Source organism: Megalops cyprinoides, chromosome 23 (genome assembly GCF_013368585.1).
Source record: "Megalops cyprinoides isolate fMegCyp1 chromosome 23, fMegCyp1.pri, whole genome shotgun sequence".
Lineage (NCBI taxonomy): Eukaryota > Metazoa > Chordata > Actinopteri > Elopiformes > Megalopidae > Megalops > Megalops cyprinoides.
This window is the reverse complement of record NC_050605.1, coordinates 11,503,556-11,529,823: the sequence shown is the minus strand read 5'-3', so window position 1 is coordinate 11,529,823 and position 26,268 is coordinate 11,503,556. Positions and strand designations below refer to the sequence as shown.

Here is a 26,268-nt window from a genome sequence, read left to right as displayed (position 1 = left end):
TTAAAACTGACGCACTTTCACAAGCGAAGCAATGTGTGTCAGCCACTGTGGATATATATTTTATATAGTATAAAGGTTGTGCTTTAAAACAAAAAAAAGAAAACGGATACGCCTGTTTTCTTGGACATTGTAGGAAACCTACAGGAAAATGTTTGCTTGTGGGGGAGCTCCCAGCGTTCACATTTATGTTCCGATGTTGCATTTGACTTTTTAACTCTTGTGGAGAGGCTGTTCATTTGGGGGTAAGTCTGTGTCTGTGTGTGTCTGTTTCTCGGCCAGATCGTACCTCACTCCTGTTCGGGATGAAGAGTCTGAATCCCAGAGGAAAGCCCGGTCCAGGCAGGCGAGGCAGTCGAGAAGGTCCACCCAGGCAAGCCCCGTTTTGCTCTGCGTTTGCCTGCCACTGCACCTCTGGGGGGGGAACCCCCCAAGCAAGGCCCAACAATGTGCACTTTATTTGGATCGCAGAATAATGGCCATTGTTGTCATTCCTTTTGATTTTAGGGTAAACCAATTAGGTTTCCATGTAAATCATTACATCTCGTGGAAAACGAGGTCATTTCCGTAATGCGGCAAAGCTTTATGGGTAGATGCTTATTTACGAGCCATCGGAGATTGGGCAGTTCCTGCTCTTTCCTGCGTGGTAATGTTTCCATGCTGCCACTAATGTTTGTGTAATAAAAACCAAAGACGTGGCACGGCTCTGTTTCGGTGAATCCGGTTATTAGATTATATGCCTCTTTATTGCATTGATTGTGCATGTTTATTTGATATATAAAAGGGAGAATGTGTTTTTCCATTCCATGGCTTTAAGAGAATTCATCGCAGATTAGCATGGTACTGTTCTTTCCTTTTTTAAACAACAGAATGTCCACAGAGAGCTCAGATTTTTTCCCTTTTTTTCTGTAGTACTTCTTAATGAACTCATCTTTGAGTGCACTGTGTTCTTGAAGGGCATCTGTGCCTGTTTTTGGACAAGTAGTTACTATTTTGCCTGTCATTTATCATTTATCATCTGTATCCAGCTGGAGCTCGGAACAGATTTTAAGTTCCAAGAAAAACTCTTGTAACTATTTGTAAATGAACCCCAGAGAAAACGTCTGGTTGGACAGGCAGAGCACACAATGAGAAGCCCTTACAAAGCTGATTTGTCAGTTCTTACCATATCCAGCAGCACATTTTCCATGGATTTTATTTTCTCACACTGCCACAGTCACTTTTGCCTTTTGCCGCATAATGTTTGTGGAATACTTCCCCTCTTATGAAGAATTAAGGTATCACTTCAGTCACACTGCAGCGTAGTCATATCCAAACAACCCTGCAGGCCAGCCTGAATGCACAATCTGTGTGCCACTCCCTCCTCACCATCCTGTCAGCCTTTTGATGTCACTAAAGCTGTGGGCCTGTGGCCTTTACAGGGCGTGACCCTGACCGACCTCCAGGAGGCGGAGAAGACCATCGGTCGGAGCCGCCCCACCAGGACTCGGGACGAGGAGAAGGAGAAGGAGGAGAAGGAGAAGCAGGACAAGGAAAAGCAGGAGGAGAAGAAAGAGACCGAGACCAAGGAGGATGACTACAGGTCACGCTACCGCAGCTTTGAAGAGGTCAGCGTCTGCGACCTTCGCCTCGCTTAGATCTCATATGCAATTGCCCCTGCTGTCTCTCCTCAAATTCCTCAAATTCAAACTCATTACAGCTTGAATTACAGGAGTTTGAATTTGAAAGACTTTTATTTTGTGATCTGTAGTCCTTTTTGTGGTCTAGTCCTTTTACCGTCACTTTACATTACATTATTGGCATTCAGCAGACGCTCTTATCCAGAGCGACTTACATTGGTTACAGTTTTTTACAATGTTATCCATTTGTCTAGCTGGATATTTACTGAGGCAGTTGTGGATTAAGTGCCTTGTCCAAGGGTACAGCAACAGTGCCTCAGCAGGGAATTGAACCGGCAACCTTTCAGTTACGAGTCCTGCTACTTAACCACTATGCTACACTGCTGCCCACATGACTGCTTCAGGTCATGTTCTTAGAATGGTCCTTGTTGTATTCAGAGTGCCAAAGCACCACCTAGCCTTTAGAAGGGTACAGTGTCATTCTCCAGTTGTGTTAGTTGCATTCACTAAGCAACATTGCGCTGTTACGGCTTCTGTGGTCATGGACGGTAAACATTAACACCAAGGCCCCCCCGTCTCTCCTCAGACGTACCAGCGCTACCGGCCATCCAGCACCTCGGCCGCCGCCACCACGCCGGCCTCCACGACCTCGCTGTCCACATCCGGCAGCTCTCTCTATTCCTCCAGCTCCCTCAATAGGCCCAACAACCTGACCGGCATCACCACGGCCTACCCCAGTCATGGCAGGACCTCGCGGGAGACCGAGAAAGGTTAGCCTGCTAGCGTCTCGTGTCTAAGACATGACACTGCAAACATCCCTCAGCTGCTCCTAACCCCAACCGTGGGACAGCGTGCTTTTGATTGGAAGGACAATAAGATATGCCCTAATATGTAGACGTTTATTTCTGTGTTTAATGTAAACTAATGCAATAACACTGGGGAATGGAATGGACCTGGAGCCACAGTCTAAAACTGACATTCCGATATTGAGAGATCAAAATAGTATCCACCCTCTTCTGATGTCTAGGTTTGTTGTATTTGAACAGAAGCCAGCTGTTCCTGTTTGTACAACATCTATTTCTTGCATATCCTGAATGCAGACGTAGGATAAGCTAAATAGAGGGAATAACAGAAATTGGACCTTTTAAGTCAACCACAGCAATGTTTTGAATCAGAATCATCATCACACTGACATGAGTCGGACCAGGTATTCAGCTTATGAGAAAGTTATACTCATAAGCTGTAAAATGAGCATGCTGACTGCTGTCATTGTTGTCATTCACACTGCTTAATGCATCTCATTTTGACAGTATGGTGAAATGCTGAAGGTTGTAAAGACTTTAAAAGGTACCTAGTGTGGTTTTATGGGAACATAAAACCCAAAGAAATTGTTTGGATGTACAGAGCATTGTAAAGGTCATTAATGAAGAGTATGCCTTTGCTGGCATTCACTTTCAAGCACTTTTTGCCAGAAAACAATTCATTTCAAGCTCTGCATAGTTAAAATGTTTTAGGAGCATTGCATACCGCTAATAGCATTATGTTGTATTGCACTAGGGGTCCTCTGATGGAGCCTTTTGCGTGGCAGTTTACATGTCATTTCATTCATTAGCTGTATTGTATAAATGACTTGTCGTCCTCACTAACGCCCTGCCCTGCCCTGATCAGAGTCGGATAAGAAGGACGAGGAGAAGGAGGGCGAAGACAAGTCCCAGCCCAGGTCCATACGGGATCGACGCCGGCCGCGGGAAAAAAGACGCTCCACTGGAGTGTCCTTCTGGACCCAAGATGTAAGATCTACACGTGTGCACACACAGACGCATACACACACCGATACGCACACCGATACGCACACTGTTACATGCACAAATATTCACGCTCCTCCCCTTATAGTACTTTCACAGCCTTACTCCTCCATACAGTTTTAGATGCACTTTATGGCAACACGATGAACCGTAAGTTTATATAGCCATCAAGTGTTTACTTTTCTAACCAACTTGAAATGATTTTTACAGTTGGCAGTATTTTTTTATTAGCATGGGTAGCTGCACCACTCTTTCTGAGATGAATGTTAAGTAGGTTTTATCTGTCTTCTGCTCTGAAATACCTATTTTGCAAGAGAGGACAATAATGAACCTAATGAAAAAAATGTTAGAGTGATTTGAACATGTGGATTTTTTGATGGGTTCTGTGAAGCCTCACATTAAACGACAAACGTGACTTGTGACATTTCCTCCTTCCTGACGTTAGTAACGTTTAGAATAAGGTGTTAAATGAGTTTCTCAGAGAGGACCAAATTGTCATTCGGAATGAACGTGAAAATGGACACGCCTCCCTCCCCATCTTTCAGAGCGACGAGAACGATCCAGAGCAGCTGTCGGATTCGGAGGATAGTAGCAACCGCAGTGAGCCTCAGGTAACGACACCCTCATCCACCCCAGGAGGACATTCCTCTAGCCACAGGGTTCCCTTCCGGCTCCATTTTCTCCGTTTTGAGTGCTCTGTCATTCTGAAGCCCAGATTATCTCCATCTCTGAGGTCTTTCTCTCCTGCACCAAGAAAGGACAGGCGGTGGGGTTGGCACTGCTGTGTTCTGTTATGGAAACATTTGTCCAGTACAGAAACAAGGCCTTAATTATGACCCGTCTTGAAATTATTTACCTTCCTGAAATCTTCTCGCTAGCCATCATGAATGCTCAGTAGCCCAGGTGAGTTCAAACAAATAAATTTGTTGTAAGCACAGCTCATTAAATTCAACAGTTAGCAAGGATGTTTCCACAGACAGGTATCTTGTTTTTTTTGTTCCTGAGCTAACATGATTTTGGTATAGTAAAAGTTTGAATTTAATAGTTAACTTCACCGTCTTTCATGGCAGTGGGCCCTGGAAGACTTGGCAATCATAATCACCTCTTTGGGCTTCACCCTAGTGGGCTGCCTCTCTGCTTCAATGCAGACACTCAGGCATGAATTAAATTTACTCAGCTTTGCAAATCAGGGAAAGATTGCGGCTCGCTGAGGTTCGGCTTCCCCCTTCACTTACCGTTCGGGTCAGGATGTTCTTTTGGGGCACTGCTCATTAGATAGCAGGGGGAGTGTGCAGAGATGCCGGGAGATCGGCTGTGCACTCATTGTACTGTTTCTGGCGAGCTCATCTTGTGCCTCAGCCATAATGGAGCAGCACACTGAGTGCAGTGTAATAGGAATAAATTAAATAGGAAATGATCTCTCAACAGTTAGAAAAGCACACGTTTTACCTCTGTAAAGGAACAGTACATTGGGAAATTCGGCTGCCTGTTGCTTTGCTGAGGACAAATCCACTTCTGTTAGTAGATATTAAAACCTTACATACATACATACATACATACATACACACAGACATATATATCTGTGTAAGGAGTATTGTGATGAATATACAGTTTTTTTTATTACATCAGGAGTATTTCACAAAAAAAATGAATAATAGCATATATCAGTAGCAGTTGCATTTAGATTTTTGAGTAAATGGTAGCGTGTGAAATCCAGGGGAGCCATTCAAGTAGACACTCTGACCACAGATGGTCCAAATGGGTCTAACAGGGCAGATTTATATGTGAACTGAATAGGCTTTTTCTTTGTTGATTGTCCGTTTTTGAGCTGGAACACCTCGTCCTACATGGCATAAGAACGTGAAATGGGGTTGCTTTGTTGAGAATCCTTGTTCTCATCATTGGATCAGATAGGATGTGATTCGGTTATTCACTAGCTGAGGCTGTGAGGGCTCCCTGGAATGGAAATACAGTAGCAGTTGGAGAAAAGCCGGTCAAAAGTGGGCGCTGCCCCCTTTGTGAAGCCGTACATTCCTTTGAAAATAACTTGAAAGAATTTGAATTAGACCAGCTGAATGGGTAGAGGGCTTTCATCTGCTTTTGCTGCTCTGTGCTTTTTAACTGAGCGAAATTTGTTGCTCTCAGAAGCAGAGTCCAGAGCTCTCGGCATTCAGGTTCCCTCGGCTAACAAGCCCAGGCTCCTACAAAGCTTCTCTAAGAGCTGTGAGGCCTGTAATTAGACATTAGACAAAGCAAGAACCAAGAAGCACACAGATTACCCCCGCCCACCACCACCAAACCTGCTTTGTTCTCTCGCGGTTTCTGAAGGGTGAACATTGCATCAGCAGGTTAGCAGGTGAGGCTAACCCTAACCTGCGCTCTCACCCAGAGCTCTGAGCTGAGGAAGGCCTTGAGCTCCTGGATAGGAGGACTGTCCCGCCGTGTGGACGGGCTTGGCAGGGGTTCAGGAATGCAGGAGAGAAGCCTGAGCAGGACCAGAGGGGAGTAGTCACTGACAGGCGACAGGCTGAGAAGGAAGAGAAACTGTATCATATGATTCATGGTATTGTCAGATTGACATGTGTACACATCTGTAATTGTCTTAGTTACATGTTTAGTTACGGTTTTTACAAGCATGTCTGCAGCAATTCTCATCCACAGTAGTCTATTCTGACTGTTTTATAAAGAGCATAACATTAGGCTGCCCACTTCAGTATTATCACTTGGCAAAAAGCAATTGTAATTTTCTATTAAATCCCTTTACATTTAACTGGCGGCTATGCCACAAAGATGTAACAGCAAATTAGGCATATCTGTGGCTATTACTGACCATTGGAAATTAAAGGTTCCTCTTACATCAAGTGTGATTAATATCAAACAGTCTCCGCAGAGCTACTGCATTATGCTTTAATTTCTTCAGGGATTCTAAACAGGAACTAGACCATTATTACAGAGAGACTGCTGATTAGGGTGCGTTCCAAAGCATTCTTTTTTAATTGAGCTTTTCAGATGCCACATGAAGTCAGAGCATGCCTGTGTGTGAATGCCTGTCTGAAAGCAGTTTAGCTTAATGGTACCAAAATTGTAAATATGCGCTAATTAATAATGCATATTCCCACCGATGCGGCTGTCTAGACAGAGACGTTTTTGTGATATAACCACCCTACTTTACTGTCGTCAGGCAAAGGCTTTTTAAATAATCTTGTTTTTTTTTGTTCTTTTTGCAGAGTGACAGACTTTCAAGGTATGTATGCTTTTAACCCTCTTTTTCTGGCCGCCATGTATTTAATATCATAGGAGAGGACAGATTACATGGGAGAACATTGGTGTTTTGCAGGAATGACTTTGGTTTGAGTAGCATTTCCTCTTCTGAGCGCTACGATCGCAGCTATGGTGAGGGAAGGAGGCCCTATTCGAGTAGGCTAGAGAGGGACGACGCCACTGATTACAAAAAGGTAACCGCCCCCGTATTGTTGCCTGCATCCAGTTGCATCTTTAAAAGTTAAAGGGCACCCAGTATATGTGTAATTGGAGCATGAAATTAATTTGAAGTTTTCTGAAAAAGGTCTAAATATTTTAAAGGTTAACCCCAGGGAAAGTGAGCGAGCAGACATACAAGTACCCACAAAGTGGCCCTTTACAAAACTGATTCCTGAATGCCCTGTTAATCCAACCACATCCTATGGGTTTTGGTCCCATAGAATCACTCTTGGTGCCCTTTAAAGAGTCACATTTATCTGAGAGGGATCTGTTTCTAAACAAGAACTTTTATAGTCAGAATGTCTCTTTGTTTATGAGCTGTTTCTAGTTTACTCATCTAGAGAATTTTAGCATTGAGTTTTATTTGAAAGTGTCGTATGTTCTCCAAGCTTTATGAACAGATCCTAGCCGAAAATGAAAAGCTGAAGGCCCAGTTACGTGACACAGACCTGGAGTTGGCAGACTTGAAGCTACAGCTGGAAAAGGCAACGCAGGTGAGCATCTGGGGCATGGTGCATTATGGTCTATTGTTTCCAGTAGGCCTCGGCTTGCAGGAAGCATCAAAGGGAACTTGCAGACGCCTGGGTCACGTTAGAATGATACAAAGAAAGTTACTTGTTTGGATGTGTAAAGCCTCTAGTGATTGGCTTAGCAAGGGCACTCCATCCATGCTTCATACTGTACCAGTCAAAAGTTTGGATACACCTACTCATAGAAGGGGTTTTCTTTATTTTTATTATTTTCCACATTTTAGGATAGTAGTAAGGACATCAAAACTATGGTCACTGGATGATTCCGTTTGTTTTATTTCAAAGTATTAAACAAATGAAAACTATCATATTTTAGAGTCTTCAAAGTAGTCAATTTTTTTTTTTTGGAATAAAATTCATGCATAGCCATCAACATCTCTATTTATATTTGCTTAAAATGTATAATGTATTTATTAGTCATTTAAGCATAAGTCTTATATATATCAAAATATCAAAATGTTTTGAAGGCATGTTTCTCATTATCTTAATCAGGTGTGTCCAAACTTTTCACTAGTACTGTATGTCCAATTCAACATTTTCCTCAGATTCAGTTTCAGATGTATGGACTTTTTTTTTTTTTTTTTTTTTTTTTTTTTTTTAAACAAAGAAGTTGGAATAAATGTTAAGCTTCAGTGACGCGTACATGTTGAGTGATGGTAATAATGTAAGCTGGATGTAACTAATACGATGAAAAATTCTTGGATGCCTTCAAACTTCTCTAAATAGCATTAGTGTTTTCGAAAACTCAGTTTAGCTGCTTTTCCTCCTCTGTGCTGTATTGGCAATTAAACAGTCCTCATTGGCTTTGTGTTTCAGAGGCAGGAGCGATTTGCTGACCGGTCACAGCTGGAAATGGAAAAAAGGGTAAAGAGTCTTCTTGTTAAGACAATTCTGTATTAATAATACCAATAGTTTTTAATGTCATTGTCTCTTAATGTGCACTGAGTGTCAACATAATTTTTCCTTTGTGTATATATGTATCAGGTTTTGAAAATTAAACTGATCACACTCTTTACCCCATATGAGTAGATGGACTTTAATTACCCTACACTGTCCTTTGTGGAATCAAGAATGTTGTCCTTGTCTCTGCTTAGCTTCCAAGCCAATTTTGTTGTAACAAACTGATTTATGTCTAAAGGTTGCAAGCAAGACCCAATTTCAGCTGGGTGGTATGATCTAACCTGAGTTCTTCAGTACATTACCTTCTGCTGCTGGCTGTTGATTCACAAGCTACTCCAGCTCCCAGGGGAGACACCCTTGTGACCCAAATCACATGCTCTCTCACCTGTTTGTTTAATCCTTCTAGACAATGTGTGTGCTCACTTCCAAGTAGTCAGTATTGGCAGGGTTGTGCGCGTGAGTGTGTGTGTGTGTGTGTGTGTGTGTGTGTGTGTGTGTGTGTGTGTGTGTATGCGTGCCTGTGTGTTTGGGAGTCTAAAATGTCTGCACATGCATTTATTCTCTGAAAGAATGCCGCAACCTTTGATTAATCTTTGATCGAAAAAAAACCCATACAAAATATTTACTTCCTCTGTGGTTATTTGGTACATTACCACCATTTATGAGATTAGTTTTGGTTGTTACTTTTTGTAACATAGCGTGTAGACTTACTCAAAGAAACACTACCGTGTTTCATTCATGATTTAACTTTAATTTTAATTTAGCGACCATTTTTGCCAACCAGTTTAGGTGCATTTTGATTTGCTGGCGGACCATAGGACTGTATACTAACATGATACCATAGAAGTTTCTCTCACTGTGTCACAGTAACAGGGGTAGGTCATTTATTTGGGACATCATTTGTTTCTCTGTCAATGAGGACAGATAATCTGTGTTCACCCTTAAATATTTGTGCTAAAGAATGGATAACATAATAATAATAACAATCCATCAGTCATTAATATATGTAATATGACAGTAGTTAACTGTGTCCCACTGTTATTTCTCCATCCATTATATTACATTGCCGTATTTATCAGCTTCACGTAAGCACTTATCCTTTATCGTTCTGCGTTAGCTATTTACATTCCACATTAGCCATTCGCATTAGTTATATGCAGATGTTGTGTCTGTGGCCACTCTTTTGGCTGGATGTGCTTCACAGTCATGCTTGTGTTCCAGGCTGCTCTTCTCTCCACCCGTCACCCTCTCTCTTTACACTGATGTACCCCTCACACTGCATCCACTGTCCTCATCTATAATGCATACAAGGAAACTGGATCCAGTCCTCCCCTTTTATATTTAAAACCTGCTATTACTACTACTGTAATATTAATGATAACAATAAAATGAGTAGTATCGGCAGTAGTTGGACAGAGTGCCACTCGCTATTGTATAACTAAGCATGCAGTTTTATTTTAATATTTGTCATTGAATTGAATCTGCTAATGTTATTAATATTAATTGTCTCATTGTCGAATATTGCGTAGTGCTGTTAGCTCAGAGCACAATTGGCATTGTAGCACTGAGAAAAGTACAGGCCATGTGAGCAACATTGGTGAAGGCAGTTCCACAGCCTTTAACTGCCATGTGAAAGTTAGGCACATTCAAATTGCATAAGGTAATGGATGCAGTCTGTGGCGCCTCTTGGTCGTGTGACGCTCACGCTTGAGTTGTGATCATGTCATGCAGTATAAATGAATATCACAGGCCCTGTTTTCCTCCACAGGAAAGAAGAGCTCTAGAAAGGAAGATTTCTGAGATGGAGGAAGAACTAAAGGTACTGACTGCTTTTTCTGTATGAGAGAGGCAAAGACAGTTTGTAGAGTGGGCTGTATGCGTGCGTGCATGCGTGTGTGTGCGCATGTATGAGACAGAATATGTAGAGACTATACATGTGGATGGGTGTGTTAATTCAGGGGAAAAAGTATGATTGCGTTAGCGTAAATATCCACATGAATCACATGTAACATGTAATCACTACCATACCAGTTGAACAGTGGACATAATGCAATTTGATATACAGATTCTTTCTCTGCTTATATTGTAGTAGATGCATTCCATATGTTCTTATATTCAGGTATATACTATGTAGAGATTGACACAGGCTGATTCTTCAGTAACCCTTGGATGTCTGCAGCATTTCAGTTCAGGACACAGTTTAATTCATGCCAGAGCAAAATGTGGAGACCATGTGCATGATAAAATGAAGGCAGTGAAAACTCCTCTTTAAATTCCTCATGTTGCCAGCCAGTGTTTCCTTTTTTATACAAACGTGAACCAGGAGAGGCTATTAGGCCTAATTCAGTCTTTGTTAAAGGCAAATTGGAAGATGTGGTGCTATATTTTTGTGAGAACACAAGCTACACTGTGCTTTGATAACTTCAGAAATCCTCAAGCCCTTGAATGCTGTGTGACTGTCTTAGTACTATGCTCTTCACCCACCATCCTTCTGTAACTTTGAACCTTGTAGTATCTTGAACTATTTTAAACTGTTATAATATAAATGTAACTAATAATATAATATGTCTTTAGTTTCTGCAGAATGTATGTATATCTTTGGTGTGTGAAAGGTGTGTTGGGTCTCCCTGTGTACCTGAATGCACCAGTGTTTAAGTATGCAGGGGTAGCATAGCACCGATGCTGGCACTTAGTATAATTTGTTTGGACATGCTGTAAACGTTTGCAGAGGGAAATGTCAAACCGGATGTTCTGCTCTGCCTGGAGAGTAATGCAGCACAAAATCCAGCAAGTACAACAGGCCGATTACAATGCCGAAATATCAGGCTTGAGTTTAAAGCTATGTAAAACCACAGCCGAATCTGCACATCTCACTGTGTTTCACTTGCACGGTTACCATCTCTCCACCTTCCCCTCTCAAAAGCGTTGTCTTTCACTAAGCTGGCCAGCTTAGTCTGTCCCTTCTCTTTTGTCATCCTCAGTCTCACCTTTTATTTTTGTCTCTCTCTTTCCTTTTTTTTCCCCCCATCCCGCTCCTCCTCCCTTCCTGGTTCTTGTCGTCCCCGTGTGTTGTGGTTTCCCGTAGAGCCTCCATCAGATAAAGCAGGTGCAGGCCCTGCGGCAGCTAAATGAGCGGCTGCTGGCCGAGAACAGGGCCCTTGCCCGCGTGGTGGCCAAGCTCTCAGAGGCCTGCAGCCAGCTGCACGCTGCGGACCTCTAGCCAGCCTCCTCCCCACCCTCCATTCTCTCTCTGCCCGCCCTGTAGACAGGCAGGTGCTTGCCCTCCGTGTCAGCATTATTGCCGCAGCGCCTAGTTATTCCTGCTTTTGAGCGTTTTTCCAGTGTGTGGCCTGGAAGCCTCTTTATTTTTTCCCTGCTTCTGTCAAATTTGCTTGGACTGGCTTCTCTGCATGATGTGGCCTTTTTTTTTGGTAGCAAGGATCAAGCTGTAAGTGCAAATTCGGTTTTGATTTCTACCTTTTTCCTTTCCATGAAGATGTGGTGATGTCAGCCTTCCCCTGATTGGATTAGAAGGGTCACATGATGCTGCTTGCATTATGTGTGTGATCAGTAGATTCTCATCACTTCAACCCTTGTGACCTACGTAGACTGAGTTGTATACAGTCAGGCCTCCACTTGGTACAGCAAAATAGATGTGACTACGGCGTATAGGGTCCGAAATTAATACCTGCCAGTCTGCAAATGCGGGTAGCTTTTCTCTTTGATGGGTTAAAGTTGCAGAGTCACTACCTACTGCGGAGGTACCTTGTGGGGGGGGGGGGGGGGGGGGGGGGAGTATGCAGATTATTATACTGCGGGAAGATTTGGTTTGATTCAACAACTAGCTAGCTAGCTAGTTTTTGTCTGAGATGGTCTTTACCATGTCTGTTGTAGTTTGATAGCTGGTTCTGCTATCAATTTTAAAATGTGGAAAAGGAAAAGGTAACAACACTTAATGAACAGAATGCAGACAGTTGTTGGACACCGTGATGTTTGAATGGTGCATACCATGGAAGAAAAGGGGAGGCCCCTTGCTCTTGTTGAGTGAGTGTGAGAGTAAGTTTGACTTAGATCTTGTCTGTCTGGCTAGCCAACAAACTACCTACCCAGTAGTGGTAGCAAGCATTACTGTCAGCTTTAGCTGTAATGTTACCTAGCTGGCTGTCTGTTTCAACTAATAATATATGATGTTGCTACCATACACCTACCTGCCTTTTTGATGGCTGGTAGATCAAAAAGTTAATTTCAGACCCTGGGCATAGTTTTCCCTTCTCTCCTGGTCTACAACAGTGGAGGTATAGTGATCCATTGATGTCCTTTCTGACTGGCTCAAGTGGAAGAGCTGAACTGATAAGGAAATTCAAAAGGAAGGTCTCTTTTTAGACTTTCATTGATAAGTCCCATCATTTTCAGTTTTTAATGACTTGCACTTTTTTCTTAAATCTCACATAAAAAGGGAAAATGAATAAGATTTTTTATACATGGAGCTAATGATTTTGAGTGTACCGTAGTATAGTAAACTATGCCCTCTGGGAATCAACACAAGAGAAACACTGGCAAGGGAAGAGCATTCCACACACACATGGCAACATGTTCTCCAGTTACTCTGTAATGCAACTGGGTCTTTGGGGCACTCATCACAATGGGGCATTTTCCCCTGGATTTTTATATTTTCATTTTCTTTTTTTTTTGTGTTTGCTTGTTTTATGTTTTTTTTTTTTTTTACCCCCAAATTTCAAAGTATACCCAGTTATATTGCCACTTTGGTTTCTGATATGAAAGCTGAAAATGATGGGGCTTTGTTATTCAACCTCACGTGAATGAAGTCCAGGTGTGTGTGTGTGTGTGTGTGCAGAAATTGTAAAGCATGACCCTCTAGTGTAGTGGACCAGAGAGCAGGGTCTCGGGCGGAGCTGAACTGTGAAGCCCATGGTCCCTGTAAGAGCTGCTCTCCTGATTGACCTGCCATGTCCCTGCGCCTGCTCCACTGAAGATGGCCCTCTACTGCATGGCTTCAACAACCAAACCTTACTTTGCTTAGCTCTTGAGCGCTGATGCTTTGTGGATCTAAGGAAACAAATTAATACTTAAAATATGTGGTAATTTACAAATTATACAAGAACAACAAAACTATAAAAATCATGATCTTTTTCTGCTTCAGTGATGCCATTTTTAAACAATGCTATTGAAATGTTTTATTGTTCCAGCAGCTGTCAATCCTTGCTACATTATCTTTGCAGTAATTCTATATGTAGGCTACAGCTGACCATGACTTTAGGGCTTGTCAGCAGATTTTTCTACTCGCTAATTTTAATTTTGTTTTTGCTGTTTCTGTCTTACGACCAGTCCCACGAGATCTCAAAAATAAGTAGCCATAATTACCACGATTACCTCAGTATTTAATAGTAAGTTTAGCGTACACATTCAGGCAGTGTTTACTTGGAAGTTTATGTGACACATGATAATTAACTGCATTTTTATTAACCAGTTTATTGAGATTCCAGTCTGTTATAGCAACATTTCAACCCCTCAAGTCCCAGCAAAGCTATTTATGAACTGACTGGGAAGAAGGAAGGAATACATAATATTCATAATAAAAGCAAAATTCTACAGTAAATGTCTCACGGCTGCAGTCATTCTTGACAGCGAACTGGCTCCAGGTGGTTTGGATATGGATCTACAAAAGCACTGATTTGAGTAGAGATGAACAGTGGAACAATATTTAATTTTTATTTATCAATAAAGCTGTCAGATACAACTGTGCAAAAGGAGATGTGAACGTATAATAAAATGGTGCATAAAACCTGTTTTAAAGCAGGTTTTATGGACTGGCTTGACCTAAGATCACGTCTAAGCAGTCTAAACTAAGAGGTGGAGGAGGGCATTCCCATGCCATGACCTGTTCACTTCCTGTCTAACTGTATGATATAGTCATTGCCAAGCACTACCTATCTCTGATATTGGGGTTAAGGTTAGGTTAATTGATCCTAGATCGGTTTTTAGGGCTGAAAGTAACCGTGCCGACCCAGTGTCTTCATTCCTGATGTAATTACCACACTTAAAATGCTCGGAATGATTAAATTACACATTATACTTGCTAAATTGACTGAGAAATTATACACAGGATGGACCCTTTCATTGGTGTTTGTCTATGTTTGCAAAAGACTTTCACTTCCATGCGGTCTTCCTCACATAAGATCATAAATTTTTTTTCAGGGGTGGGGAGAAATTTCATTTTTCATATTTAAGAAATGATTTCAACACAGACTGAAAATCCTTTCAGAAATGCACACTTGTAAAGTTACTGTTGAATGTTTACACAAGGACATTCAAAGTGAAAACACTCTCATTTGTCCAGGGTATACTCATATGTGTCACAGTATTATTAGAAGTTATGAGCACGAACAGATTACATGTCAGGTGCTGTTCTTAATGCTGTGTAGAGAAAAAAAATGTACACTTAAGTGTTATTGCATTCCAGTGATGTTCCACGGATGATTGGTCCTAGCCCTTTGTACAGTTTCTGTCTGTAACAAGAACTGTATATCTGTATGGTATCACCTTCTTCATTTAATTAGATAGAAAACAGATTATTTAATTAACGTTTTACATTTACCTGCTATACAAAACAGCCAAAAGCTATTTCTTTCGGTGCAGTGGATTGGAAGCCCTTTTTGGCGACTGCAAAGGTGCGGCAGTGATTGGCCTGCATGGCTGTTTGCAGTTTGCGGAGGCTTCCGAAAGCAGTGTGTTGGCTACAAAGCCCCTTGCTGGACTGTGTGGTGTGGAAAAGAACAAGACGGATTTTTGAGTAGAGAGACGAATCAGCTTATGAAAGAGTAACACTTACTGCCTTATGAGTATTAAAACATAGGATGATGACTTGTGGAGGCATGTCTAAGTCCCCTGTGTGTCCCTCTTCTCTTTCAGACGCTACCAGACTTGAAAGCGGACAACCAGAGACTAAAAGACGAGAACGGAGCCCTGATACGAGTCATTAGCAAACTTTCCAAGTAGCCCAGTTTCCCCCCACACTGCAGCGACTAGTGCTACCGCACATTTTAGATATTAATTGCGACAGACATCAGCTACAAGAAGGCTCCTCCTCCCACGGGCAGTCGCCTTTATTCACTTTGCTCCCGCCACCATCCTGGTCACTACCCCATCCGCTCATCCATTGGCCCCCAGCAAGGTTTCCTTTCCTCTGACCTGCTGCTGTCCAGACATCACCAAGTAGTTTACAAGCAAGCAAGAGAAATCATTGCAGTCGATGTGAAAATGTTGTGGGTGGGGACGCCCCCAGAATATTTAACCAGTAAGCCTTAGATTGTACATAAAACACTCACATCAAGCTCTCAGCTGTCACAGAGAAAGTTATTTGACACCTGTTATTTTTTTGTGCCACAAGCTTCCCTCCTCCTCTGTTTTTCATTGTTTTCACACAAGCTTAGAAGTCCTGTGTGCTGTGCAATTTCCCTCTGACCACACCTACTTCCCACCTACCATTTCCTTCTGTTTCCCTGGTGCCACAAGCCCCGCCTTCCTCTCTCCCTCCCGTGTCAGAAGTTCCAGCCCCTTCAGAGGCTCTGCCTCCCAGCAGGAGACTCCCCAAAGACTCCCAGCATTCAATTGGATGTCACCACATATCTTCTCGCATCCCTGCTCCTGCACACGCACACCTGACATCCTCCCATCTCTTCACCTTTGTTTTCTTCAAGGAAGGACAATTAAGTTCTTGCTATACAGAACAGGTGGACCTGGTGGAATTTAAGCTTTCACTGTATGTGCAATACGCATTAATTTTTTTTTTATTAAGAAAATGCTTTAATGAGTCACCTCTGTCTCCATTGCACACCATTCTAATTTTTTTTTAATTTGTATTGTAGTAGGTTTATACCCTCTATTGTTCACCTTGTTTTAGCAGGTACTGAGTGATGCTGTATATATGTATTGTTTGACACCACCACATGGCATGCATTACGGTTCCCTATGACAAAGCCCGTCTGTTACTCTTAAAATATACAAATTCCAGAGGACAAAAAGGTGTTTTAACTATTTTTCTTTTAAGTCTAAAGACATTGAGTTGAGTAGAGCCTCTCTCCAAGGGAAAGGCTACAATATTCAGTGCTGTATTTTTTTTTCCTCTGATTTTTTTTTTAAGTGTTCACGGTAATTGTGGAAAGAATAATATAATTGCTTCACTACATTTCACATGTTGTATACAGTATCTTTGGAAGAGTGCTGTTTTTTTAAGCAGTAGTTATTAGCCAAGGTGTTGTCACTAAATCCTAGGTGTTTTGAACCCAAGTCCTTTTACAATGTCAACATGCACTGTCAATGCCATGTGACGAGTCCTGTCCAGCCAGGAGAACTTACCACTATGTCAAATAAAAGACCATGCATCTGAACATATATATATAGTGAACAGAAACATTGCTGTAGTTTGCTGACTTGTTGGCAGTTTCCTCCTTTTGGTTTGATTTTGTTTTTTTTTTTTTTTTCTTCTTTTTAAACTTTATGCCATCTTGTAAAATACGAGTGACTTCATACTGGCGCACTGTGCTGTGACTACCAACCACTGAGGAGTTGATTAAAAAGACAATTGTACATTGTAAAGCTTGCATTAGCTGTTGTATTATCATTGATTATATTGTATACTTAAATGTGAATTTATACCCCTTCATAAAAGAGAGTGCGAAACAAGGTCATTGTGTCGGATATTTTTAGTTGCAAATGCTGGGCAGTTGTCTGTATTTTGGCAATTGGTTCTGTGTGGGTAGGAGGCTGTGCTCTGACTACCAGGCTCAGGATATCTTGATTTAAAAACAAAAGAAACATGGTACCGTGGATATTTCTATCGTGGACTGATCCTGTGCGATTTTTATGGAGGGACCGATAGATGCTAATATATTCGCATGGAAAATCCAGCGCTAAAGGACTTTTTAATGCAACGTGATTGTGAGCAGCAGGTGTAAGTGACGTGACTGTTAAAAAAATAAAAAAAAACCCATGCCAGTCGGTGTTTGTTCTGAGTGCACTTTGCGTAGCTACTGTCTGATATTTTAGTGTTTTATATTAACGTTATTTATTCTTTAAGATGAGGAAAAAAAAATCAAGTGGCTGCAGCTGTCAAGTGATTTTATTGGTGGGACAGAGCAAACCTTGGATTTGCATGGAACCAGTTGCTAAAACGCAATTATTTTGGAAAATTGTATTTTGACATATACAAATAAAAAGGAATAAAGTTATGTTTGTCCTCTGCTGTATTCCAAAAGGTAAGTTCTCAGCAAGCCATGTTTTTTTTTTTGTTTTTTTTTTTTCCCTCTCAGATGATATATTGTAGTTTTTTACCACATACCTTTCCTAGTGTAAAACACTTTAGGAGTATTCTTTTAGTTACAACACTTTAGTTATAACAGGAGCACAGATACTGTCCTTGTTGACAGTATCTGTGACTTACAATTATGAAAAAGTGTTGGCAGCACTTATTACATGCTCAGTAACTGACCAGTAACAATAGTGACCGTAATTTAGTGTATCAAATACATTAGCTGCTGACAACAAACAAGTATGTTGCACTTTAGGGGTTAATAATAAGCTGGATATATATAATGCTAGCATGTTATTTTGCAGTTACCTGCACTTCAGCTGTGCGGATCAAAATAAAGCGTGACAATTGCTTTACAATGAAGGGCATCAGATCTGTAGTATTGTTGAATGCAGATGTAAGTATCTTGATATAAATTGCCAGTTTGTTATATGAAATTTCTACATCACACAAATTGCTCTGTATTAGCAATTCCTGCCTCAGTTTCATTGGGTCTTAAATGTTCATGCAGGCTGGAGCCAGTAGGTGGCACACACTATATCTAAACCCCTGGTTTTGTGTGATTTTTACAGTATTTTCTACAATCATTCCCATATCAGAGTCTCAATCAAATCCTGGCCTTTCAGATTTAGACAGGCAGGAGTGTCTGCTTTTGTCCCACACTAATAATGTTGGTCTGTTTGAGGTTTTATTCTTCATATGCAGGTACACAGCAAGTGGCTGATAGCTTCTGACAAAGATATTTATCCTTACAACTTTGAGGTGAATTTGTGAAAATCCGTATTTTCCATGTTCTGGTATATATATGCATTTGCAGTATTGCACCACCTAGTCCCTGTTTTGAATTTTCAAATCAACGTACTGACTACCTTTTGGTATTAGCCTAGCATCTTAGCAATTGTATTCTATGTGCAATCCCTGTCTGAGAATTGTATGGATGAACAAAATTTACATCTCATTCAACACATACAAGTAAGTGATTTATATACTGTATCTGTTTCATTTCGGTTGACCAAGTGTGGGGGGAAAAAATTGCAAAAAAAAAAAGACTGATTCAAGTATGATTTTGTCTTTATGTGGGTCAGGTTACCTCCATACAGTTGTGGAGCCTAATTTCTGTGAAGAGCTGATTTGTTACACAGATGTACCATTAAACTGGATGAAGTAGAGCACTGGCATCAAACCGCACCTTCATGCATTGCTTTATTATCAAAACTTGGCATTAAAGAACAGGAAATGCTTTTTTTTTCCTACTTTGTCTTTAAGACAAACATGATTGGCAGCTGTAGGCATTGGTAAAGAGTAGGTGGAGGCCCCATTTGCCCAGAACGCATTGCGTGCTGAGCAGTGCTCATTTTGGCCCAGCCAGTAGAGTGCCCGCGGGTTCCATTTAACACTGAGGTTTCCGTTTGAATCGGGGGACGGCTTCAGGATTCTGCCCATCTGTTCCAACCCGCTTTTGAGCGCCGTGGACGTTTCGGAACAGCTGGCATGAAATTGCCTCTTCGGAAAATCCACTTACATTTTGGGATCACTGGGTTTTAATTACTGGAAGAGATGTGTGCAGCTATGCACCTCTGCAGCTTGGACAAGTTCATTTCACTGTGTGACATATTTCTTGTTGCATTGCCATCCTTTGAATGTGCTACTCTTATACAGTGCTACTGTAAGGGCTTTTCCAGTCATCCCATCATCAGACTGGGTTCATGACTTTCCTCTTGATATCAGTGAGGGGCTATCTCAAAGTAGTAGAAGTGATCTGGCCCCCATGGCTGTATAAAGGAAGATCAGTTCCCACTCTGTTTCAATGCATTAGCTTGGTAAGATTGTGTTATCTATAACTTATCTATGATTATAAAAGCTGAAATTAGCTACCTAGCTAATGGGAGCAGACTTCATTTCCCTTAGGAGGTGCTAGCTTCTATCCACCCCCCACTGCAATGGATGGACCTAGAAATAGCTTCCAGTGTCTGTGCACTGGAGTTTGCACACTCCCTGTTTGTTATATACAGCAGTGGCAGCCATACAGAGATTATGCTGATGTGCATTGCATCACAGCGTGAAAGGTCAGAGTCGGGCTTGTGTCATTTGTCCAGGGTCACTTGAGCTGCTGCTTGAGTGAACATCAAGCAAGTGATCTCAAGACCCTTCCCCCAGCAGGGAAACTCAATATGGAGTTGCAGAATGTCTGCACAGGATTATTGTGAGCAGAAAAAAATGTATGAAGGTTAGCATACAACCAGGTTGTCAATGGACAACAACTCGGCAGTGTTTTTTTTTTTGTTTCCTGTGAGCTAATACTGCCTACATCTGTACTGTATTTTGTGAGTCGTACATAGCCTAATATATTGTCCAGTTCAATTTCTGTTAGTGCCGACATGAATTAAGAGCTTATACCACTATTACTAATGGAACTATGTTCCATGAGCTATATGCTATCTTCCCGGTGTCCAGGAGCACACATTCTCTCAGGTCAGGGCTCTGACCTGTTATGTTGAGCTTACATGGAGCATATACAGAACTGTTAAGTTAACCAGTTAATGGACTGCTTCAGAGAAAGGTACTTGGAAGTAGCGCTGCCTAAAGCCCTACTTTCTGGGTGGACTGAGGAGGTCATTGCGAAAACTTGGTTCTTGCCCTCCAATGTTAGGACTCATCCAGCTCTAGCTGTGACATCACTTTTGGCCAAACTCAAGGACATTCTGCTGTCTCTGATCCATCCAGATCCGTCACCAGATTGTACCCTCTCATGTATTTATCTGTTGGTGATGCGATGCTGACAGAATGCCCAGCCTCCTCCATGTGATCCTGGAGCTTTGGTTTTCAAGGTCAGTTTATGAGCGTGTTTGGCCTTTGCATTGAAAGGAGTCGTTATCAGGTATCAGGAGCCTAATCTGATAAGATGAGCTGGTTGGAGCAGCCCTTATGCTATAGAAAAGAGATGCACTGAATGTAACCACAGTTCTGTTAGCTAAAGGCTGCTCCATTCATCTTATCGATGTCACCTCAGGCATTCAACTGCCTTTGAAGGAGTCCTCTATCTGAGCCAAATGGCTGTCCTGAAACATGCAGTCATTCATTTTTTACTGATATGTTGATATTTCATAATATAATATGGTTGTAATTGAATGCCTCCTCACTCCATTACTGTCCTCCTTCAGTCTCTACAAAGTACTGTGAGGCTGGCTATGTCCCTTCTGGCAATGAACACACAGCTTGGGATTTAGAATGGATACAAATTCAAGTTGAACACAATAAGACACAAATCATCTTAACTCACAGAATAAGCTATATGCTATAAACCTTAGCTAAGCCTTTGGGGTCCCTGTGTGTTTATGTGATCAAGAATTCTTTGTAAAGAAAGAATAGCAACATGATTGGGAATTTGTAATTTGCGTGGTTCAAAGGAAAGGTGAAGCAATGTATTCTGGGCTTTGTATGAGGGTTTTGTGACATTGAAGCTGGCCAAGAAACCACAAGGATTTTAAATAAGCTTGTTTTCCTAGTTATTAACACAAACGAAAGGCTTTCCAATATGGATGCCCTCTACAGTAGGGCAGGGAAAACATGTTAAACTTGAGATTTCCTGTTTAAGTTACCCCTTTGAAAAGGTCATGGATATTAGCAAGCCTGACTTTCTTTTCTGAAGTCTTGGGCAACATTTTAATTTTATGTAGTCACAAAAACTCTGAGTTGTGAGTTGAAGAGAAAAAAAAAACTAACATTTATTTTACTTAAGATTGTTACTCCAGTTATGGCCAAAGCACATCATGGTAAAATTATTTTTTTCTTTAGCTTAGCTTAATGTTCTTACCCAGCCTTTTTTTAAAGACATTTTGAAATTGTGAGTTCTCAGAAGATAGACTTGGCAGAAAGTGGCCTGCATCAATCGTGCTGCATGAGTTCACCAAGCTTAAATAATACTTTGGGGATAAGTGGTGGTATGTGCTGTAATCGCACAAAGTCATGCAACAAACTTGTATTTTTCCACTTTTTTTCACACAGGCAAAAGGCAGCACATTTCGGTCTGGTTCGCATCTCGCTTGACATGAACATTCCTGTTTTGCTACCACAAGTAGTTTGTCAAAATCAGGACTTTGTCCAGGGCTAATGGATAAAGGACCACTTAGGGACACTTCTGGTCCATTAAAAATAGAACTTGCGATGATAATAATAGAAATAAATGAGTTTAATAATAGTAGCCTGTTCATTGTATTCTGTTTTCATGAGAGCCAAAAAGTGGAGAGAATGAATTCATTCATACTTCATTTTTATTCTTCCACAAATAAGTATATCAAGTATAACTCATCATATTCAGATAACTAATGTAAAAATCATTTTTATTGCTTTGTATTTGTAAGGTTTATCTATTGAGACATACTGGGATCCCAGGTTTGTGCAAGCATTGACCTCTAAATTCAGCATGACTTCCACATAAAATGCTAGATCTTTTTCTTGATTCGATTATTACAACATATAATGCCTTGGCAATTTGTTTGGAATGTTAATACTTAGGTTGCAATAACACTGTTGCATATTGTTAGTGATGTTGGTTAGACAGGTTTGCTTGACTGATATGCATTACAATGAATGTAGTACTGATTTAGTCATTGAAATCTACATATTAAACAAGGGTAAGCTTATTTATATTAATCTGCAGACACAATAAAATTATGGAGCAAACAATAACTCGCTGCTCCAACATGAAATAAGAAAGGTGCAATTGACAGCACAGCTACAGCCGACTATTAAAAATAATTATCCTCATGGATCTGCAAGATTAACATTCCTCCGAAGATGTGGCATCAGTGGGAAAGGCCTTAGATTTAATGCTTCTTTGACTGTAGTTATGTCTGGCTCCTGACTTAGGGATTGCCTCTAATGACAAACAAAAGCCAGTTCTCACAACAGACATCCAGAGAGAGAGAGAGAGAAACAGAAATGACCTAAATGACCCACATGAGTCACTTTGCCCTGATCATCCTAATATCGTAAAATCCCATGGCGGGAGGGGAGAATTATTATCTTTGGATAAAAGTGAACAAACTCTGTGCCATTTTGGAGCTGGCGATTGTTGTTTTTTCTGGTTTTGATGCGGTGAAGAATTCCCAGGGCCGTAACGGACTGAAGGGCTTTGGGGCATGCTGGGAGCATGAGGGGGGCCACACCCTGATGAATTCACTCTGTTATCAGACCGTGGAGGAATCCGTTACTGCCTGCTCTCTCCCGTGTACACAGCTCCCTGGCAGAAGGGCTGTGATGTAAGGGTCAGAGGCAAGGACGTGGGAGCTGCTGCTTATCGGTCAGAAGCAAGAAGTTTTTCCTTTTTTTTCAAACGATCATAGGAAAATTGTATTTTAGAAAGCACTTTTCAAACTGTCTAGGTGAGGGGTTAAATTAAGATTTTGATTTTAAGCTTGTACTGGTGTTGGCTAAATGCTCCTGAACAAGACAATCTTCATTTTAAGTTGTCCGAATGGGGAGAAATCTTCATTTTTGTTATGTTTCTTCAGTAGGGTGTGCTAGTCATTGAATCTACACCTCAGAGAGCTTATGATGTGTATCTTTTTCTAATGCCATGTTACATCCTTGGAATGGAATCATGTGCCAATAGATAAAAATGTCCAGAGAAGGCAATTATTCTTCCACAACCCCTGTTGCAAATGTTTGATCCTTTCCGCATATTTCCCCCTTTTTCCCCTCGATTCAGTGTTTTAATCTGGGTGTCAGTGACTGCTCTACCCTGCTGACACTGCAGAGTTTAAAGATAGTACTGTAGCAACCAGGACTAGAATCTCCTGCTCTGATCAAACCCGTTTGACAGAAATATCCGCTTCTTCAAAGGCAACCTGTGACATCTGTGTTCTTCTTTCTTGTGTGGAACTCATTACGAGAACAAAAATAACACCAGGGACTAAATGTTTTGATGTTTTTCAACAGGGTGCCATCGCCAAAAGCAAAGCATTTGAGGTAATTAGATCAATTAAATTGCTCAACTCGCTCAGAGGCACAATTCAGAAGTTGCTGTAACCCCTGGGGGAGAGTGTTGATTGCCCCTGATGTCACTCACAGCGTGGTCCGCCAAGAAGCTGCCGTTCCCCTCAACAAAAGGGGCCCCTGATCCCAGCATGCATTGCATTCCATCACAAGTTTTTCTCCTGTTCTGGAATGAATAGCTGTCAGACTTATACATTCCCACCCAAATACACAGTACTACTTATATATATATATATATATATATATACCTCTTATACCTCCCAAACCAAGGTGTGGCATGATTACAATTAAACCATATTGGTGAGCTGCTGTCATCAGCTTTGTTGTATCTTTCCAAACTTTATTTATACTGGTGTCGTAGTAAAGTGACTAATGCGTCCCTGTTCTTTGTGAAGAACATTAACAATTATCGTACCACCTATAAAGACCAAGAGACAGCATTTATAGTCATTTTAGGCAACAGCTTGTAGGTGTTGGTACAGGAGTAAATCCTCTAATGCCAGTAAAAAGGCCATGGATGCTGGGCAAGTTATCAACTGTGTGACCTAATCAGACAAGCTGTTCTAAGCATCTGACAAATGTCGCCGCTGAAGAGATTGAAAAGACAGACCTTCCCGGAATTCACTCTGATCTGTTATACTGTATGTGGTAAGAAGTAAACGTCAGGCATGTGGAATAGTCTTTTGTTTTTACCAACTGGTTGTAGACTCACATTGGGGGTGAGACACTATTAACACATGTTTCAAAATAATGAATACATCTAGTGAAAGTGCAACCAGATCAATAGGTCACAGGGCACGGATAAAAAGTTAATTGTTCAATAACCAATGAAAGTCACACCGTGAAAGGATAGCCAGGGCTGTAATCCTAAATGGGTGGAAGATCATCAAGTTTTATTGTCCCTGGTGCTTTTTTATTTCAGTCAATCATCTAGACTTTTAGTGGTAATTTAAAATTCCTGTCCTAAAATGGCTTGATTAAGACAATTGTGACCTGAGGTGTTATGAAGAAAGAACCCCTGGGCCAATATTAATATTACGGCTCTGGGGACATGTGGATATACAGGGAGAGTCAGAAGTTGGATTAAAGATCTACTTTTCACCCCTGTATTTCTTTTATATTAAACAGTATAAATGGAGTCCAAGGCTTGACTATGTGCTGTCAGCTGCTTTGTTCAGGTCATTTGTGAGGAAACTATGAAACAGCTAGATTCATTTGCAATTACCATTTCAATTATACACCTATTTGGAGCATGAACTTAATTCCCTACTGGGAAGGAGTTTAGTTGTGTTGGTGTGTTGTCCACACCAAATAAAAAGGCTTTACAAGGCAGGTAACCTGGAGTTTCAGAAACAACAAAATTATAATCACAACACAGCCTTAATATTCTGCTTTCTACACAAGAAACACACTTGTGTTTTTAATGTTCTAGAATATCACTGCAATGTTATATGTGAGTTGAGTTTTAAATCAAAATCTGAAATGTACTGAAGATAACGTATTGAGCTGAAATCAACCAGCTCCTCCTCTGCTGAAATATCAAGTAATGAAAGTAAATTTACAAAAAAAAAGTTGAAAACCAAGGGTTTTCACTGGCTTCTGTTGTCCCTTTCTGCTGGCCTTCCTCTGACCAGCTTTGTTACAGCAGATGATTCAGCCAGATGGACCAGTGAAGTGAGGTCCTTTAAGGATCATATTGACAAGGCCAGAATGACTGTGATGCAGGTATTTCACATTAACATGACAGACAGATGGTTGATATGGTACAGAGGCTTAGAAGCAGCTGTAAAACTAGTTTGAGCTATAAGCTAAATGCAAACATTTTTTCAACATTTCAGGATTTCTGATATGTTTTGTGACGTCCTATTTTGATAATAAGGACAGCAACGATTTGAAATGAAACATTAAATGTTAAACTGACAGCTGACATTGTGAAAACAGCCCGGAGCAGATTACTGCTGGCTTTGTCTGCTAATGCTTTGTCTCATGGAGGTGCTTTACAGACCACAGTGCCCCTTCCAGGAATTGAACTTGCATCTACCTTTGTCCAGCTCCCCTACCATCATTCAAAACTGTTAGCTATACTTTACCTTTGCTCAACAGAGCGTTGTGGGAGATCATAGAATATGTCACACATATAGTGTGGCCTGTCCTCCTTTCAATCTTTCGTTTAATTGAATCTTTTATATCACTTTTGCAGGAATAACATTAGATTTCTTTGCTCTGTGTACTTCAGTCATATTGCCCTCAGAACATGTAATCCTTGGTTTGTATGTAAAAGCTGGTCTCGCTAGGCCTCCTCTGTGGAAGTGTGTTCAGCTCTCTGTGGCCAAACTGTGCGGCAGAACAAAATTAAAAATTAATGCAGTGGCTCAAATGCTGCAGGCAGTTGGAAGAGGCCCATGTGACTATGTTGGTGGGAGGTCTAAAACTACAGAATCGGGGCTGGCCAAGACTTCAGAAAGATCACGGGATGTAACGACCTGCACACTGTCTGCGTGTAAAGTGAACCATATCCACAGCACACGCAGAGCTAAAACTGTACATTATCCACACTTTTATTGCCGGCAGTTGAAGATTATGCTCCTCTATAGAGATAAGCCTCGTATCTT

The 26,268-nt window shown here is 41.1% G+C and overlaps 1 protein-coding gene across 3 annotated transcripts in view; it reads left to right on the top strand.

Moving 5' to 3' along the window:
• The window catches only part of LOC118770114 (protein phosphatase 1 regulatory subunit 12A-like), a 63,973-nt gene extending 46,475 nt beyond the window's left edge, over positions 1-17,498 (top strand). For all 3 annotated transcript variants that reach the window (XM_036517557.1, XM_036517556.1, XM_036517555.1), the window contains 11 exons: positions 280-370; positions 1,419-1,604; positions 2,203-2,386; positions 3,285-3,406; positions 3,967-4,032; positions 6,649-6,665; positions 6,759-6,876; positions 7,291-7,395; positions 8,248-8,295; positions 10,100-10,150; positions 15,262-17,498. In XM_036517557.1, coding sequence (XP_036373450.1) covers positions 280-370; positions 1,419-1,604; positions 2,203-2,386; positions 3,285-3,406; positions 3,967-4,032; positions 6,649-6,665; positions 6,759-6,876; positions 7,291-7,395; positions 8,248-8,295; positions 10,100-10,150; positions 15,262-15,348 — 1,075 coding nt within the window. In that variant the 3' untranslated portion in view covers positions 15,349-17,498. The remainder of the gene's footprint in view (positions 1-279; positions 371-1,418; positions 1,605-2,202; positions 2,387-3,284; positions 3,407-3,966; positions 4,033-6,648; positions 6,666-6,758; positions 6,877-7,290; positions 7,396-8,247; positions 8,296-10,099; positions 10,151-15,261) is intronic.
• The last annotated feature ends 8,770 nt before the right edge of the window (positions 17,499-26,268 follow it).